The 16,689-nt window shown below is 40.9% G+C and overlaps 1 protein-coding gene across 1 annotated transcript; it reads right to left on the bottom strand.

The window, feature by feature from the left end:
* Positions 1-5,141: 5,141 nt before the first annotated feature.
* On the bottom strand, positions 5,142-16,623 carry LOC119409797 (neurexophilin-1). Its single transcript, XM_037676701.1, has 2 exons — positions 16,422-16,623; positions 5,142-6,058 (listed from the first exon to the last, which is right to left on the bottom strand). The coding sequence occupies exons 1-2, from the start codon at positions 16,500-16,502 to the stop codon at positions 5,267-5,269; spliced, it is 873 nt and encodes a 290-aa protein (XP_037532629.1). The 5' UTR covers positions 16,503-16,623; the 3' UTR covers positions 5,142-5,266.
* Positions 16,624-16,689: the final 66 nt, after the last annotated feature.

Raw genomic sequence — 16,689 nt, 5'->3', positions numbered from 1 at the left:
AAACTGTTTCGCAAACTTTTCCACTTGTCACAAATCACTCCTGAAACTTTTCTCCATCACTCCATCCTGCCTGGACTCTCTTCTTCACCTCTTTACCACACTCTCCATTTTCCTGGACAGTGAACCCCAAGTCCTTGAAGTCCTGCACCTTTGTGACCTCTGCTCCTTGTAGCCTCACTGTTCCACCTCCTCCCTCTCATTCACACACATGGACTCTGTCTTACTACGACTGACTTTCATTCCTCTTCTTTCAAGTGCAAACCTCCACCTCTCTGAGCTCTCTTCCACCTGTTCCCTGTTCTCACCACAGATCACAATGTCATCTGCAAACATCATAGTCCACGGGGATTCCTGCCTGACCTCATCTGTTAGTCGGTCCATCACCAGAGCAAACGAAGGGGCTCAGAGCTGATCCTTGATGCACTCCCACCTCCACCTTGAAGCTATCTGTCGCTCCTACAGCACATCTCACCACTGTCCTGCTGTCCTCATGCATGTCCTGTACCAGTCTAACGTACTTCTCTGCTACTCCAGATTTCCTAATGCAACACCACACCTCCTCCCTCAGCACTCTGTCAGATGCTTTTTCTAAATCCACAAAGACACAATGGAGTTCTTTCTGACCCTCTCTGTACTTCTCCATCATCATCCTCAAAACAAAGATGGCATCTGTGGTGCTCGTTCTCAGCATGAAACCATACTGCTGCTCACAGATAGTCACCTCTCGTCTAAGTATAACTTGTAAATATAACTTCTCTAGTTGCTACAACTCTGTACATCACATTTCAGAAAGGATTAATCGTTTTGGCCTCTAATAAATGAAGGTAGCTAATTTCTGTTTTTAGTGCTATGTTGTAGCATATTCTACACTGACACATGCAGGCAAGTTTATTAGCCCCAGCCCATGAGCATTTTCTGTTTAGCAAACTGTAGGCTTTTATTGTAACTAAACACCTGAACAGAAACGCATCAGCTTGTTGCTACATTAAAACAAACGAGGCGAAAGCTGACGGTGTGAACCAAATCTATGAAGAAAACAAAAACCCTGGCTGTACATGATAATAAATAGGCTGATAAAATGTATAAATGTTCCACAGAGCAGTGAGAATGGACACACATTTGAGCCATTAAGTTTAAAGCAATGGGTGCGTTTTTAAGCCCCACAATGTTTAAATTGTCATAAATGTGTTTTTTTTTTTTGTAAAGGCCTTGAAGCGTACACAGAATATGTTATCATAGACTTCTTTTAGCAGCTCTCACGCCCGACGTTTTTCTTCCACACTGTTTACGCTCGTGAGATTATGTGCATAATCAGGTTGAATTGTCTAAACAAAGTGGTGCTTTAATTCTTTGGTGCTTAACAAACTGTCCCCGGCACTTTTTGGGGAGGGGTGGTGAGATATCAAAGTCACTTTTATTGAGATGAAAGAACTGGCCCGAACAGCGATCTGAAACATTAGTCATTCCTTCTTCTCGCTGACAGAAACACGCTCTCAATTTATGAGTCAGGTGTTTCCAGTGATTTCTGCCAGCCTTGTTCCTCCACATCATAAATTCCTCTTTATGCTCACTCATTCCACAGGCAGACGAGTTTTTTAGCCCACCTTGTCAGAAAATTCAGCTTGTGTTGGCATATTGGATGTCGTCCAGGCTGCTATTAACAACCCTGTGCATACGACAGAGAACACCGTGAAAGAGCACTGAATTTAAATAGACAGCGGTGATTGTGCCCCTAGGTGCACATTTGTTCATTTTTTCTTTCTCTTTTTAATACAGCTTTCCTATCGGCACTTTAATTCATTCTCTATTCTGTGGTGTTGACACTGCAGAGCTCCTACTTTCGCTGTGTTCATTTGCTCTAAATGCCTCACGTGGAGCCACCAGCTCCCAATCTATGTAATGAAGCTTTAATAGCCAATTGCAACTTCCAATATCATTAGCAAACGTGTTAGTCTGATGCGAAATCTGCCTTTTTTTGGATAAGCGGAGGCGCAAACGTTTGATAGGTGGTATATGTGATTAGCGCCTACTGTTTTAATGTATCTCCTGTCTCATTTAGAGCAGCGAAGCAGATTTCACCACTTCTTACATTTTAACAGTTTTGTTCTGTTTCTGCCTTATTAAAAGAAAACCAATGGAAACCACCCAGTCTATAACATGTATTTTTTTTCGCCATCTGTTCTGAAATGTGCTTTTGAGCAAGAATTGGTCACACTTTACAATTAAGCTCAATAATAACAGTAAAATAAAGATGTATTAATTAGCTAATGTCATGTACTTACTAAAGTAAAAACCAAGTTTTTCACAAAAGCCGAGTATGGGGGACATTTATAAATGTCAGGGTAAGACTATTTTGTAATACGTATCAGTATTTTAGAACTAACATGGTAACCTGTATTCTGTATTGCATTAAAAATGGCAGCCTGTTAACAATAAAATTATGCTGGTGCTTAGTTTAACGATACGTGTATTTATGAACTTGTTTTAATAGTCAAAGCCTAACTGGGGATGGGGTTGCAAATCTCTGTGTGTAAGCCTATACCAAAAATAGTCAGCAAAACATTTTTTGTACGGTCTTTCTGGTTTGGCGTGCACATGCATTGAACAAATGTAGTGTTAGAAATGTTTACACGTGCAGAAATTTGTGCTGGGCTCTTCATTTGCCACACAACTTTTAAAAGATAGCATACAAAAAAAAAAAAAAGCAGAAAAAACGGACGTCTCAGAGCTTGATGACCTCGAGTATCAACAACATCAAATGTTTGGGAACATTACGCTTTCTTAGTCCGCTACAGTGATGGGGAGAAGGAAAGCTGGATTGAATGAAAGCTTTATGTTGGCGTGCTTCAACAGCGATACTACCTAGCTACTTAATTACTCACTTGATTTAGAACCACCCAAACGTAAACACAACTGGCACAAAGAAATAATCCAAAGAGCAAAGCCTTCATTAACAATAAGACTGAGGCAAATTCATAACAGACACAAGAGTTCTGATAGCGGTGAACACGCCACCATAGAAGCCCAGTTTTCAAACATACTGAAAGTAACAGAACCACGATACAAAGTTCCCTCTCATCAACATTTCAACCTGCAAATTATACCAGCTTTAAATATGCAATCTACACATAGAGTCAAAACTTCTGCTGTATGCAAGTTTGTTGTTCCTGTGCGATGCGAAAAGGGGTAAATACCGTCTGTGTGTCTGTACATGTTGTGAACATGTTAACATGAAAAATGTCGGGTACCAACTTCCATTTTGGTGTGTGGCTACATCTAGGCATAAGAAAGCTTGCGTTTGAAAACTGGATTGCCATGTTAAATTCAAGATGGCTGCTGCCTATAAATATATATATATATATATATATATATATATAAATAAAAAAATGTGAGCTGGATAATTTGGACAAGTTATCAATGTGCAGACTTCCATTTATTCATTATTCATTCATTATTGGGGAAACTATTCTTTCTAGTTTTTATATTGCTTTAAAGTTTAATTTTCTCAAATGATTGGGGTGACTGAAGATTAATCTGTGGTGGCCAGTGCCACCATTGGTCACCCCCTGCCTCCACCATTGTGCCTGGTCATTGAGCAGATTGCTCCCTCCCTCACCAGGATCTATCACCGACTCTCTGGGACAAGCCAAAAAAACAAACGCACCCTACATCTTTGCTTATACACAGTGTAACTCCTACACACTTGAATGTTTTGCGACACAACCGTTAAGATTTATTTGCATTTCTTTTTCAATCCCAGTTCAGAAAAATCATCTCAAAAACAAAATTCAGTGTTCAAATCCCTCAGAGACGGGAGACCTTGGCGTACTGTTTGTTTTCCGTAATGAAACCATGCTGGAAACAAACCGAACCGTGACTTTAAAGTATGGATCAAACTGTGATTTATGTGTACCGTTACGACCGGTGCAACATTTTTGCAACAGTAAGATGATCATCAATATTTGCTACTAACATACTTGAGGTCATAGTTTAAATTTCTTTAGGCTCCAATATACGTACGTATTAAAGTCAAGTACTAACTGTGTTATTACTTTAGTAATTACATGACATGGCCTAATTATGTGTGTTATTATATTGCCCAATGATTCTTACCAATATATTACCAGATGGTGATGCAAACCCTTAACTGAACTATCCCAAAACATGTTTTGCCATTACTTGGCATTGAATAAATATATTTACTTTAGACTTTTTTCTTTTTCAGATCACTGGTTAATACACGTTTCACCACCAACTTGTCATGTAGCAGGAGCTGAATTTTATTACACAGAGCTTGCTGTAATTCACAGGAAGAAAAGCAACATTTAAATATCCAAAAATGAAAAGCATCACTGGGAAAGGAGATTTAGAGCACAGTTATGTTTGCTTATTTTAAAGCGCTATACAGAAAATGATCTTCTGCATCTCCTTCATCTTGCATGTCTTCTGCAACTTTTATTATTTATTTCAACATTTACTCGACCAGTCTGATCTGTTGGGAGCTCTCCAGCAGTGTCATTCAGTGCGGCTTCAAATCTTCCAACACGCAGCACAAAATTAAAATAAAAGCACTTTTTTTTTTTGGTTTGCTGTCAAAGTTGCAATTTGATGAAGATTACTTTTGACAGCTGCAATAACATGACAATATAAATGGGCAATATTTAGCTGTTTACCACGTTCGGTTCATGCATGAACATGGATGAGAGTCCAAATACAATATCAGAGGTGTATATTCACGTTAACAAACCACACTGCAGAAAACAAAACCACTCAAAGTATGTTTTCTTTTTCCATTATGTCCCTAATGTGTACTGACAGGCTCTTCTTATTTGCATTGACATTTACGTGAAGATTACCAGAGACTGAATGAAGAAGACACAAAGCGTGATTGAGACGGAACCACACAATCAACATAAACGAGTAAATTAACTGGAGAAAACATTAATAAAACCGTTTTCTTTTCCTTGTGTGAAATCCACAATATTTACATAAATACAATCAGCATATTTTCACAGTTGGATTGAGAGTTTCCTTTTGATGTAAGCAGCTATGCATATAATAAGGGTATTGCAAGCCTATAAATGCTTCCCAAAAAGCTCTCGTAATGACCTCGAGCTGGGTCTGCTCATCGGACTGGTCTTGTGACGAGGATATGTTAGTTGTAAAAATGCCTGTCGACATTTCAAGTTGGACTCCGCTTTCATTTGATTATTCTGACAGCGCTCGGGGCTCGACAGCCTGTCTTACTTCCTGTACGGTCACATGATCACCCAGTTGGGAGGTAGGGGGTGTCACTGTGGTAGTTGTAGTCAGGACAAACCTTCTGCACCAGCTTGTAGTCGGTGCTGTAGAAGGTGATGAAGATGCAGATGACTTTGAAGGGCTTGGAGCACAGCCAGGACACGTGGCTCTGGGTCTGCTCCTGGGGGCAGCTCTGCGAGGGGTCGTGGGCGCACAGCGAGTTCCTGGTGCCCTTCTCCACCTTTTCGTACTCCACTCTGCAGTTGAACAGCTTGGTTTCCTTGGTCTCCAGAGCCGTCTGCTGCTGCTGGTGATGGTGGTGGAAGTGCTGGTGCTGTTGTTGGACTTGAAACTCCACAGCCTTTGTGGGAGGAACGAGCCCCACGGAAACATTGCCCTGACCCGTTGAGTTGTGCCGGAAGTAGACACTGAAAGTGCCGTTGCCATGATCCACAATTTTACCGGTGATGAGAAGGTTCAGCTTCACCGTTTTAATGTTGGAATGGAAATCACCCCAACCAAACATCTTCTTGAACTTCCCAGTCTTGACGATGGGCCTCCTTTTCGTCCTGGTTCGAGGATCGTGAGGGGCTGAGGTGTTGTAAAGCCAGTTCCACTGCTCCTGTTTGGAGTACGAGTCTGCCTCATCGTAGCTCAGATCCACAGACGTGAAGTTCTCCTTGGGGTAGAGGCTTTGGGACAGCAGGCGGCTAATGGAGACAGCTTTGCTGCTTTCAGTCCAGTAGGTCTTCATTTTGGATTTTGAGCTTTGTCTGAAGTCCGAACCTTCTGGATGCATTGAGTCCGCACTGGTAGCCTGGAAATACAAACGACATGACTGTTAATTTGATTTAGGAAGTAATCAAAATATTGTTAGACAGCAAAAATCCCAACATTTTCTTTTTGATAGTTCTGTATGTAAAACTGATTAACTTTTTTTAAAGTACTGTATTATGAAAACTAATTAACATGTAGAAACTTTATCCCTTCAGAAATGGAGAGTCACCCTTCTTTCACCTTTTATCAATTTTTATCCAAACAAGAAACAAAAATGGACTCTACACTAGAATAAAAAATAAAATTATATATATATATATATATATATATATATATATATATATATATATATACATATATATATAGCCACTTTAGTTTGAAAGTAGGCAGTTTGTTTCCCTTCATTATCATATCTTAAATCCTTCATCTTTAAATATATATAAAAAGTTAGACATATTAATTAAGCTAGGCAGTTGTGGTCCAGTTGATTCAGTTTATTTATAAAGCACCAAGTCACAGCAGAAGTCATCTCAGGGCACTGAACAGAAACATTCATATACATAATACAAAAAAAATAAAATAAAACACCATCTGTCTTATTTAATGACAACTCTCAGAGTCGGAGCTTCTTTATTGTCATTTGCATCTCATGTGGTACATGTGGTGGAATGAAATTATGTACACAGGGTCCCAGTGACATCCAACAATCAAATGTAAAAGAAAAACAATAATAAGATCTAAGATATGAACTAAGAATATGCTAATCACTCGTAGCATAAAAACAATACGCCAAACAGCAGCACAAACATGAGTGCACGAATGAACGCATCGACATGAAACCGATCAGCAGCAACATGAAACAGATCAGCAGCAACATGATATGGTTTTTCACAGTGATTATTCTGGTTAGAGATTCATGAGTCTAACAGCTTCAGGGTAGAAGCTGTTCCTCAGTCTAGTGGTTCTCCACTTAATGCTCCTCAACCTCCTTCCTGAGGGGAGTTGGGCAAAAAGTGTGTGTGCTGGGTGAGTGAGGTCCTTCATGATGCAGGTGGCCCTCTTCCTGCATCTGGAGGTGTAGATGTCTGTGATGGTGGGGAGACTGACTCCAACATCTTCTGTGCAGCCTTCACCACTCTCTGCAAAGCTTTTCTTTCTGCAGCTGTGCAGCCTCCATGCCACACGTTGATGCTGGAGCACAGGATGCTCTCCACTGCACACCTGTAGAAGGAGGTGAGGACTGAGCTTCCCAGACCAGCTCGTCTCAGCCGTCTGAGGAAGTAGAGTCTCTGATGAGCTTTCTTGATCAGGCTGGTGGTGTTGTTGCTCCAGCTGAGGTTGTTGTTCAGGTGTACACCCAAGTACTTGTAGCTGGAGACCACTTCCACCGCAGATCCTCTTATGTTCAAGGTGGGTAGGTGTGTTTGTTCCATCTGAAGTTCACGACCATCTTCTTTGTCTTCACATTGATGTGAAGGTTGTTCTTCCTGCACCAGCTCTCCAGGTGTTCCACCTCCTGCCTGTAGCTGGACTCATCATTGTTTGTGATGCATCCCACCACCGCTGTATCATCTGCAAACTTTACAATGTGACAGCCTGGATGGGTAGCTGCACAATCATATGTGAGCAGAGTAAACAGAAGGGGGCTCAACACACATCCCTGAGGAGAGCCAGTGCTGAGGGTTATGGTGGAGGAGGAGAAGTTGTGGATCCTCACTAACTGTGGTCTGTTTGTTAAAAAGTCTAGTACCCAGTTGCAAATTTAATTAATATTGTTGTGATTTCTGTCAAAAGTAATAGAAAAAAAAGTCAAAATAAATTTCCTTTAAAAAAACGGGTCCCTTAATCCTTCCTTCTTCTTGCTTCACTTTATAACGGTAGTAGCTTTAATTAGAATATTTGCATTTTGATTTCTTAACCATAAACTAATTTATGCTTTAGCAGCTGATGCATTTTAACAATAACTGAACAGTTTCTAAAAACAAATGTAAAAATTGTTGGATGTGTTAGAAAATGGCTGGGAAGATCACTGACTTGTAAACAAGTTTTGTGTAAATAGATTTAACCTCTTCAGACAAATCAAGCATGATTAGTGCACAAAAATCACAGGAAGATTTAGGAGTAATTGATGTTTTTGTGGGTTTAGTGGCAAAATCGGGGAAGATTTGAGGTAATTCATTATTTAAATTGTTTACGCAAAGATTTTAATCAAACTTTTTTTGTTTTGGAAACTACTACAAACTACACAGTTTATCATAGCCAGGCAGTAAAACACAACTTTTTTTGTACAAATTGTTGGACACAGGGTACATTTAGAATAATAATAATAAAAAAAAAAAAACATTTTTTAGAAATAAACATTGGTTCATATCATACTGCAACAAGAAAACCATTTATATAAAACCAGACTACACAGTGTTAACTAAGAGCGCCATTCTCCCTTAGATTTAAATAAATTTCAAATTATGTACATTTCATCCAAAGTTATTGCTGAATATCACCTTAGAAAGCATAACAACAAAAATACATTATTTATACACCAATATTACTTGTTGTTCGTGTGTTTTTCTGTCTAGTCAGGATCTATTCCAAACCTTCAGCTAAAGTTTTACATTTCTGAATATTCTGCAGTTTTTGTTCAGTTACCTTAAGTTGACCTGTCCACATTAAATATTTGTACATCGTGAAGTTCCACCTCTTTTAATGTAACAATCAGCAAATAAAAGCAAGAAAACACTTCAAAATGGCACTCGTGTCTCCTCAAGCCTGTAACCAGTCATTAAATGCTATAATTGTGTCTCACAATGTGTGAAATGTCTTAATCAAGATTAAAGAGGCATTTTTGCCGTGCGCAGAGATGAATGACGAGCGTCTTGTCTGAAGACGCGATCCAACAGCAGACTATTACCTGCCGAATGTGCCCTGAATGGATGATGGATGATTCATTCTGTCTCTCCTCTAACATTCACACAGATGAAGGAGCCAAGATTTCCCGTGTCCTCCCCCCCACACACCGAGACCCATGACAGATATGTCCAAACCGCCGCCGAGCTACGTGACAGTACATTTATCTGGACGGACACGTTTACATTTTGTACTTTTCACCCGACGATCGATGCGCTGAATATAAGGTCTCCTCTCGCTTAGAAAGTTCTCCAAATGACCTTGCCACGGTGTAGGTCAGACCGGGCGCCGCGCTCTCGCAGCACAGCCTGGTGCAGGAGTTGTGATCCTCTTCTGAAGCATGGAGTCATTTCATGCACTTGGCTTCAGAGAGCAGTGGTTTGAGAAGATGGCCTCCAGTTGTTTTGAAGAGGCCTCTATGACGAATGTCCTGATGAGAGCAAACCGTGATCTCTGGCTCTGTGATCTCTGGACCTGAACACTCTTTAAACGACACGCAGGGCAAAATAAAAAAAATCACATCCAGAGAAAGATTGGACAAACATTTTCAGAAAGAAAGCTGAAAATCCTCTGAGCAAGACGTTTGTGGTGACATCATGAAAAGAAGTCCCATTGAAACAGATAAATATTAACAAATACCTTTTTTCGTCTGATATTATCTTACAGAGGTGTTTTGTCTTTATTATCAAGTATACACATATTTGTATATACATTTATTATAAATATTTCTATATAAATTTGCATATAAATGTAAATATTTCTGGGCATAAATTGCAAAAATCGCCAATTTTTGATGGTTCAATTTGTTGGATTTTTATTAGATAACAGGAATTTACCTGCCATTTCCTGCCAAACATACAGAAAGCATGTCAGTGCAACTTAGATTTTAAGATGAAACTAAATCCGTGTCGTGGTGAATTTTTCTTGGACTTCCTCCAGTAATCAAAAATGAATAAAATGTCTCCAAATGCCTTTTTGTCTGGCAGTTCAAACTGTGACACTCACCGTTTCTCCTGACTGTCTCTAGTCGAAGTTGTTGAAAGGCTGTGGTCTCTAATCACCAAATGAAATATCGTTTTGGTAGCGCAGTAATTACTGATGCGTCTTTGTAGCTGGGCTTCAGTCTCTGTGGAGTCCTGAAACCAGATCAGGGGGATGTTAAGGAGCAGCTCTGAGCTGGTTTAAACGCCTGTCAGACTAATCACCTCGAGTGTGAGTTGTGTTTGGGAGGACGGCATTTTACAGTTCACATGCGGGAAATGTTTTGGAAACCAAACAAATCCTGGAAGGTTTCTTTCTTTCTGTGAAACAGGAATCTCACTACATTCACTTTTTTAAATGCCAGAATATTCTGCTGCTTCATGATCTGAGTAACTTTGAGATAAACGTCGTCTCTGGAATTTTTCATGAAGGATTTCATCACAGTTCTTTCTAATATGATCAAATTTCACAGAGCGTGTGCCCAGTCGTCCCCGGTCCTAAATCTCAACCCTGTTCTGTTGTCGCCAGCGCTATGTTTGGTCTCTAAACTGTGACATGCAATTAGCTTTCATCTAAAGCACCTGACAGTCTCTGGATTAGAGCGCGCAGAGACAGAGACCCCCACTTCACGGATTAGAGCCCAACCTGTAATCCAGCCCGGGGAGATTAAGCAGATCAGAGGGAGTCCTGACTAAAGCAACGTTTACATCTGGAACACCCCGTCTGACTGCACCAACACTCGGAGGGCCAAGATTTACTTCTGCTTGGCTGAAAGAACACTCGACCGAGGCGCAAAGGGGTTGGTGCCTGAAAGAGATACTGCCCAGAGAAAACCAGACCAGTCTGCGTAAAGGTCAACAGTCACACTTTGATAACTCTGGGCTTAACACATACTGGTTTGTCAGTATTGTTCTTTAATGAATATCAGACAAGGATAAACAATATAATTCCCCATCGTTGAAGGGGAATTAGCGCTGCACAAAGTTGCCTTCAGTATTCACTTTAGTTGCACTGCGTTAAACTTTTCTGGACTTTTATTTGTTCCAAGTTAAGTATCTGTACATTATGAGCAGACTGACCAACCTTTAAGTTTAAATTTTACATTAAGTAAATAAAATCTAGTGTCCAGAAATTATCTGAAGTTTAATAATCTTAAGAAGCAGATTTTGTATCCTGATGCATGCTCAATAATCCAGGTAGAAAAATCTAAAAAAGTTCAATCTGGTCCTCTGGACATTTAAAAAAACAAAACAAAGCAAAACAACAAAAAAATGTAGAAACGTTTCGTCTCTCATCCTGAGGACTTCCTCAGTCTGAGGAGCTGTTTTCAGCTCAGTCTCTTAAATAGCACCTTCTCAGAGTGGATCAACCAGTTTGCTGCTGACAACCAGAACCAGCTGATCACATGCTCAAGAAGGACCATCAGCCTAACAATGGATCATTAGCACCTGATGGCTGTTTACTGTTCACAGAGGGCTGAGTGATACTAGCAATCACAGCATTGTAAGAGGGGGACAGTTGAACCTGGAGGCTCCACCCCTGTTTAATGATGGACGGTTTCTTTTCACAAAGATGGCCTCCTTTACTCCTCCTTCAAACCATCGTTCCTCTCTGTCCAGGATGTGAACATCTTCATCCCTGAAAGAGTGACCTCTGACCTGGAGATGAGTGTAGACCTCAGAGTCCTGGCCTGATGATGTTGATCTTCTGTGCTGGTCCATCCTTTTGGCCAGTGGCTGTTTAGTTTCCCCGATGTAAGACTGATCACCCTCCTGACACTGAACAGCATACACAACATTACTCTGTTTGTGCCGGGGGACTGGATCTTTGGGATGAACCAGTCTTTAATGTATTTTTGGGTTTAAAAGCCACTGGGACGTTATGTTTAGAAAATAAACGTCTCCGTTTCTCTGATACTCCCTCAACATATGGAATGACCACTGGTCTGGCTGTCGGCAACAAACTGGTTGATCCACTATGAGAAGGTGTTATTTATATATTTATTTATTATGTTTATTTATTATATTTTGAGCTGAATACAGCACCTCAGAAGTCTTTTGGATGAAAGACGAAACGTTTCTACTTTTTTTTTTTTCTGTGAAAGTCCAGAGGACCAGACTTCACTTTTTTAGAAGCAGATTTTGTGTTCTCTAAATTTTGTTGTATAATATATTGAAGGAGTCTCCAAACTTAGGCTACGGACTGCACCGTTAGTTTTAAACACATGATCCCCCGTTACTATGTGTTTTTTTTTTAAATCAAGACTCATAATTTCAATAATTTCAACAAAATGCATAAATTCTTAGTGAATTTATTTATTTTTTGTTCCAAAAGAGTTCGTCAGACAAAGGTAAAGATTACAGAGAACAATCTGTGCTGATAAAGCAGTTTTTAAAAATCTGCAGCAAATTGAAGAGTTTCAAACCATCAAAAGTTACACAAACTACACAACTTTAATGAAATAAATTAAATCTACTAAACCGTCATTGGTATCTCCTGAACCTTTAATCAAGAAGTCCGCTGGTGTTCGTGATCCAAAGTCATGATCAAAAGTTGAAAAGAGAGCTGGCTGGTGTATACTTGTACTACTACATATTACATACTACTACCCAGGCGAACATGGTATCAAAATAACTGGACCAGGATGTCTGACGTCTAATACAGTCCATAATCTTTCAATATTCAAAGCAAGATGCCAAAATCCCCCTAAAAGTTTGAACAGTAAAAAGAAGTCCAAGCACTGGGACAGACAAAGAACTGAAAAATATACATTGTGTTCACGTAAACTATCCAGAGAAACTTAACTGAAAGAACTTTGATGCTTTTTGATAGTTTTTTTTTATTTAGCTACAGTTGAATTCCATTAACTTCAGCCCAACGATCCCAATAAAACACCAGAACTAATACGGCGGTGACACGTGTCACCACATTTATCTCATTCAGTTTGTCCCACAGAGCTCCACCGTCGTCCCCAAACGATTCAAAAACACATCCGAGCCACACTTTCACACTACTAACACATCTCTTCATTACGAAGAGCATACACTCATAAAAACAGTTTATTTATACCCTCTGCTAGGGATGCTCACTAAATGTGTTAAATTACTTCATTTTCCTCGTGTGTTAAGAAAGATGCAGAGAATATTCAGCTGGAACATCTTAAAGATCTATTTTAATCGTTTGGCTCGACTCGGTTTCAGTTGACTTTTTAAGACAAATGGTGTAAAAAACAAGAACGATCCCAAAGTTCTGTTTTCATTCATTAATTTTCTTCGGGGACAGAAAAACGTTTTGAATCTATAGTAACAATTTTAAAACGAATGTAGTTTTGATCTGCGGGAGGAACCCGGAGAAAAGCCACACATGCACGGGCAGAACATGCAAACTCCACGCATAAAAGCCCCAACAGTGATGATAAACAGCTCTATTGTTTAACCTAAAAACTTTAACTTAAATATTTGCAGTTTTAAAATGAAGTGGTGTATTTTATTAAAAATTATTAAAAATAGTGAATGCTTTACAGGTACACTTAATCCATCATCTTTACCTGCTTCTTCATTTTCGGGTCGCGGGGGGGTCACTGGTGCCCATATCCAGCAGTCACTGTGCGAGAGGAGGAGGACACTCTGGACATGTCTCCAGTCCAGCACAGGGACACCTGGACATGTCTTCAGTCCATCACAGAGACACATAGAGACAAACGAGACAAACAACCTTTCTCTCTCACTCTCACCTAGGGACAATTTAGAGTTACCAATCAGCCTAACATGCATGTTTTTGGTCTGTGGGAGGAAACGGGAGTACCTGGAGAAAACCCACGCATGCACGGAGAGAACATGCAAACTCCACCCAGAAAGGCCCCTGGGCCGGGATTTGAACCGGGGACCTGCTCGCTGAGAGGCAGCAGCTCTACGTGTGCCACCGGTACACTTAATCATTTTAAATTTCCAGAATATTTTAGGGCCTTCACTTCGTGCTAAATTATTTCCAGCTCCTTCAACAACTTAATAGCTATAGGTTTACTTGGCATTTGTTAAAAACCATTAAGATATATTTTTAAATGAACTAGTGTGCAAGTGCAGAGTTTGTGATGTGTCGGCTTGTAATTTAAAAATATTCAAAGGCCTCTCCCAGTCACTTTAAGAGACTTTCATTCTTTATATTTGACAACTTCTCCACCTGCAGTTGGCCAGGCACCCCTCCTCAAAACCCCATTTACCTGCCTCTTAACATGATTTCCATGAATTCAGCTTATGAGGCAGAATTCCTCAACAAGATAACGGCGTCGCCATGCTGGAGTCCTTTAGGAAACGACTCTTAGATTGCCTGATGCAGCGTGCAGGCAGGCTTGTTGGACAAACCTAAATGCTATCTGCTCTTGGCGGGGCTGTGATAAGGCGCAGGCGTCCTCTCTTTGAAACAGGAAGATAAACAACCCCCCGGCTTCCCTCGGGAGCTCGGAGGATATTCTATGGGCCGGACCCCCGAACAGCCAACAAATTCCACCTTTAATAGAAGCGCTGGAGGAGCCAGATGACACTGCGGTTGGCTCCTACACAAAACCCTGTGTGGAAGAATGAAAGTGTGTGTCACTTTTCATTTTCCTGAATGTTGTGGCTGCTGTGTGGGGGAAGATTTGTGGCTGCGACAGGTAAGGTTTAACAGAATGGAGAGCGACTGGGCTGATGGAGGAACGGGGGGTGGGTGAAGGGGTACTGTTGATTCCTGATTGGATGCTGTGCCGAGTTTGGCTGAAACATTCAGAAAATTAACGGTCTGTCTACTCTTGGAAAGCCTTTTGTCCAACTCGCAGCCAAAACTTATTTAATCATGACTTTATGTTGTTTCTAATCACATCTTAGGACTCCCTCTTGTCAGGATTTATTAAATAATATCTTACTTTATGTTCCAAGCCTCAAGTATGCTCATTTTTCCCACACTGGGATCTTGAGATACGATCATCCAACTCATTTGCATAGAATTTAACTTGCCTGGCCAGTTCTCCCGTCATCAAGCTGAAAGATCAGACGAGGGCATTTGACACCCACCGAGCGTTTAGGTCTATATTCTCCAAGTGATATCAAAGTGTTACCTGAGGGGGGGTCAGAGATGATGACAAATCACAAAGTGTGTCAAGACATCACAGGCAACTGTGGATGAAACTGAGTCACATCGCTGCCGCCGTGCTTTAAGAGGCCAGGGCATGATTACCACCGTGGCTTCCGAGGAGGATAAATACTCTTCCAGGACAGACTGCAGGATATTTGGGGGGAGGAGAAGAAGAAAGATGTGGGGGGAGAAGAAAAAAACCTAGCCACCAGTTTTCCAACTTACCCAGAGGAAAAATGCATAATCATATTATTTCACACACGACTTGGTTCAAAGGCGGCCAAAATAAGTTTGTGAGGTTCCCATGGGTCTGTCAATCTGTTGAAGGAGCTGCAGGCAAAAGCTTAGGATGCACCAAGTACGAAACAATTATGATCATCCCATTAAAGCATAGCGAAGCAATTTGGCTACCCGGTCTAGGAGGAAACACTGTCGGAGAATGCTGAGATCAACTTCCACGATGCTTTAGAACGGCACGTATAACCCTCCTAACGATCGTTTTGTCTTTAGTGCGTCGTGACAAAAGGGAGAACACATGGTAGTGGATGTTGTTCTTGGAATCCAAGAATTGTTTTCCTTTAAAGCCAAACGGGCTCCATAAAGTACAAAAAAGAGAAGTAAGCGGGGTGAAATGATTAGTGCGCTTAGTCAGCTGTGAAATTGAGTTTATGGTTTTCAAGACGGTGAATTCAATTCGATAATGGGTATTAAGTTGTAGAGAATAATTAATAGTAATTGACTTCTTTCCATCACTATGCAAATTAAACACAGATAACGCCACAGGAGCTTTTCAAGGCCAGTCAAGTTTGTGCGGATTAAGTTTAGGGATTTTTTGCTTCCATCAGAGAGGGGAGTGGCTCCTGCCCTGCTTTGATTGCTTTGTTGACAGATTTATCAGCGGGTGAGGGGTTACTGTCTCTTCAGGGATTAAAGGAATTGGCTTGTCACAAACTGTCAAGGCATTGAGCTTGCAAGCATTCTGGTGTATTTGTCATAATGGGCTCAGGCTGTTCTCCTCCGTGCTGTCAGATGTACTTTTGCTGAAGCACATCTGTAAATAGGAGGGATAAATAGGAAGCACTGGATGGACGGTGCCGCGGGCAGCGGGTTGGATTGATCAAAATGCACATTAGGGATTTGGAAATCCTGGATTTAAACATACTTTTTAAAGTCATAGAGATGAGCAGAAATTACATGGTTTTAAAAATGACCAAAATATAGATGAAATGTTAGAAAACTACACAACGTAAAATGTTTCCCACCGTTCTCTCAACATGACCGATTGTTGGTCTGTGTTCACATGCCTCTGTGTTTTTGCTGCTAAAAGACTGTAGAAATCATTCACGGGTATCTTGAGGTATAAAATGCAAATACAACGAAAGGTCACATCAAAATGACATTTAACTCACTAGAGAGATGAGTGACAGCAGCGCAGCGGCGGCCCACAGACACGTGCTCTTCATGCTTCTCCGTGGAGCGTCTGCCCTCATGTCAGCTGTCCCTGATCTTCTCGTTCAGTCTTCTTCTCACTAACGGAGCCGGTATCAGCTACCGAACTTGAGGAGAAGCAGTGAGTGAGGGAGGCGGTCCGGAGGGGAGACGAATCTTCTCCGGCTCATCCAGGAAGGGTCAGGTGTCTGAAGGTAGAACCGGGCGGTTCGCTGACGCCGCGCTGAG

Source organism: Nematolebias whitei, chromosome 5, assembly GCF_014905685.2.
Source record: "Nematolebias whitei isolate Nwh7 chromosome 5, NemWhi1, whole genome shotgun sequence".
Taxonomy (NCBI): Eukaryota; Metazoa; Chordata; class Actinopteri; order Cyprinodontiformes; family Rivulidae; genus Nematolebias; species Nematolebias whitei.
This window is presented reverse-complemented; position numbering and strand designations above follow the sequence as displayed.

Excerpts from the sequence above, each read along its gene's own strand:
- LOC119409797 (XM_037676701.1), bottom strand. The coding sequence starts at position 16,502 with ATGAGGGCAGACGCTCCACGGAGAAGCATGAAGAGCACGTGTCTGTGG. Across the intron at positions 6,059-16,421 it reads TGCTGTCACTCATCTCTCTA|GCTACCAGTGCGGACTCAAT; the intron begins GTGAGTTAAATG and ends TTGTATTTCCAG.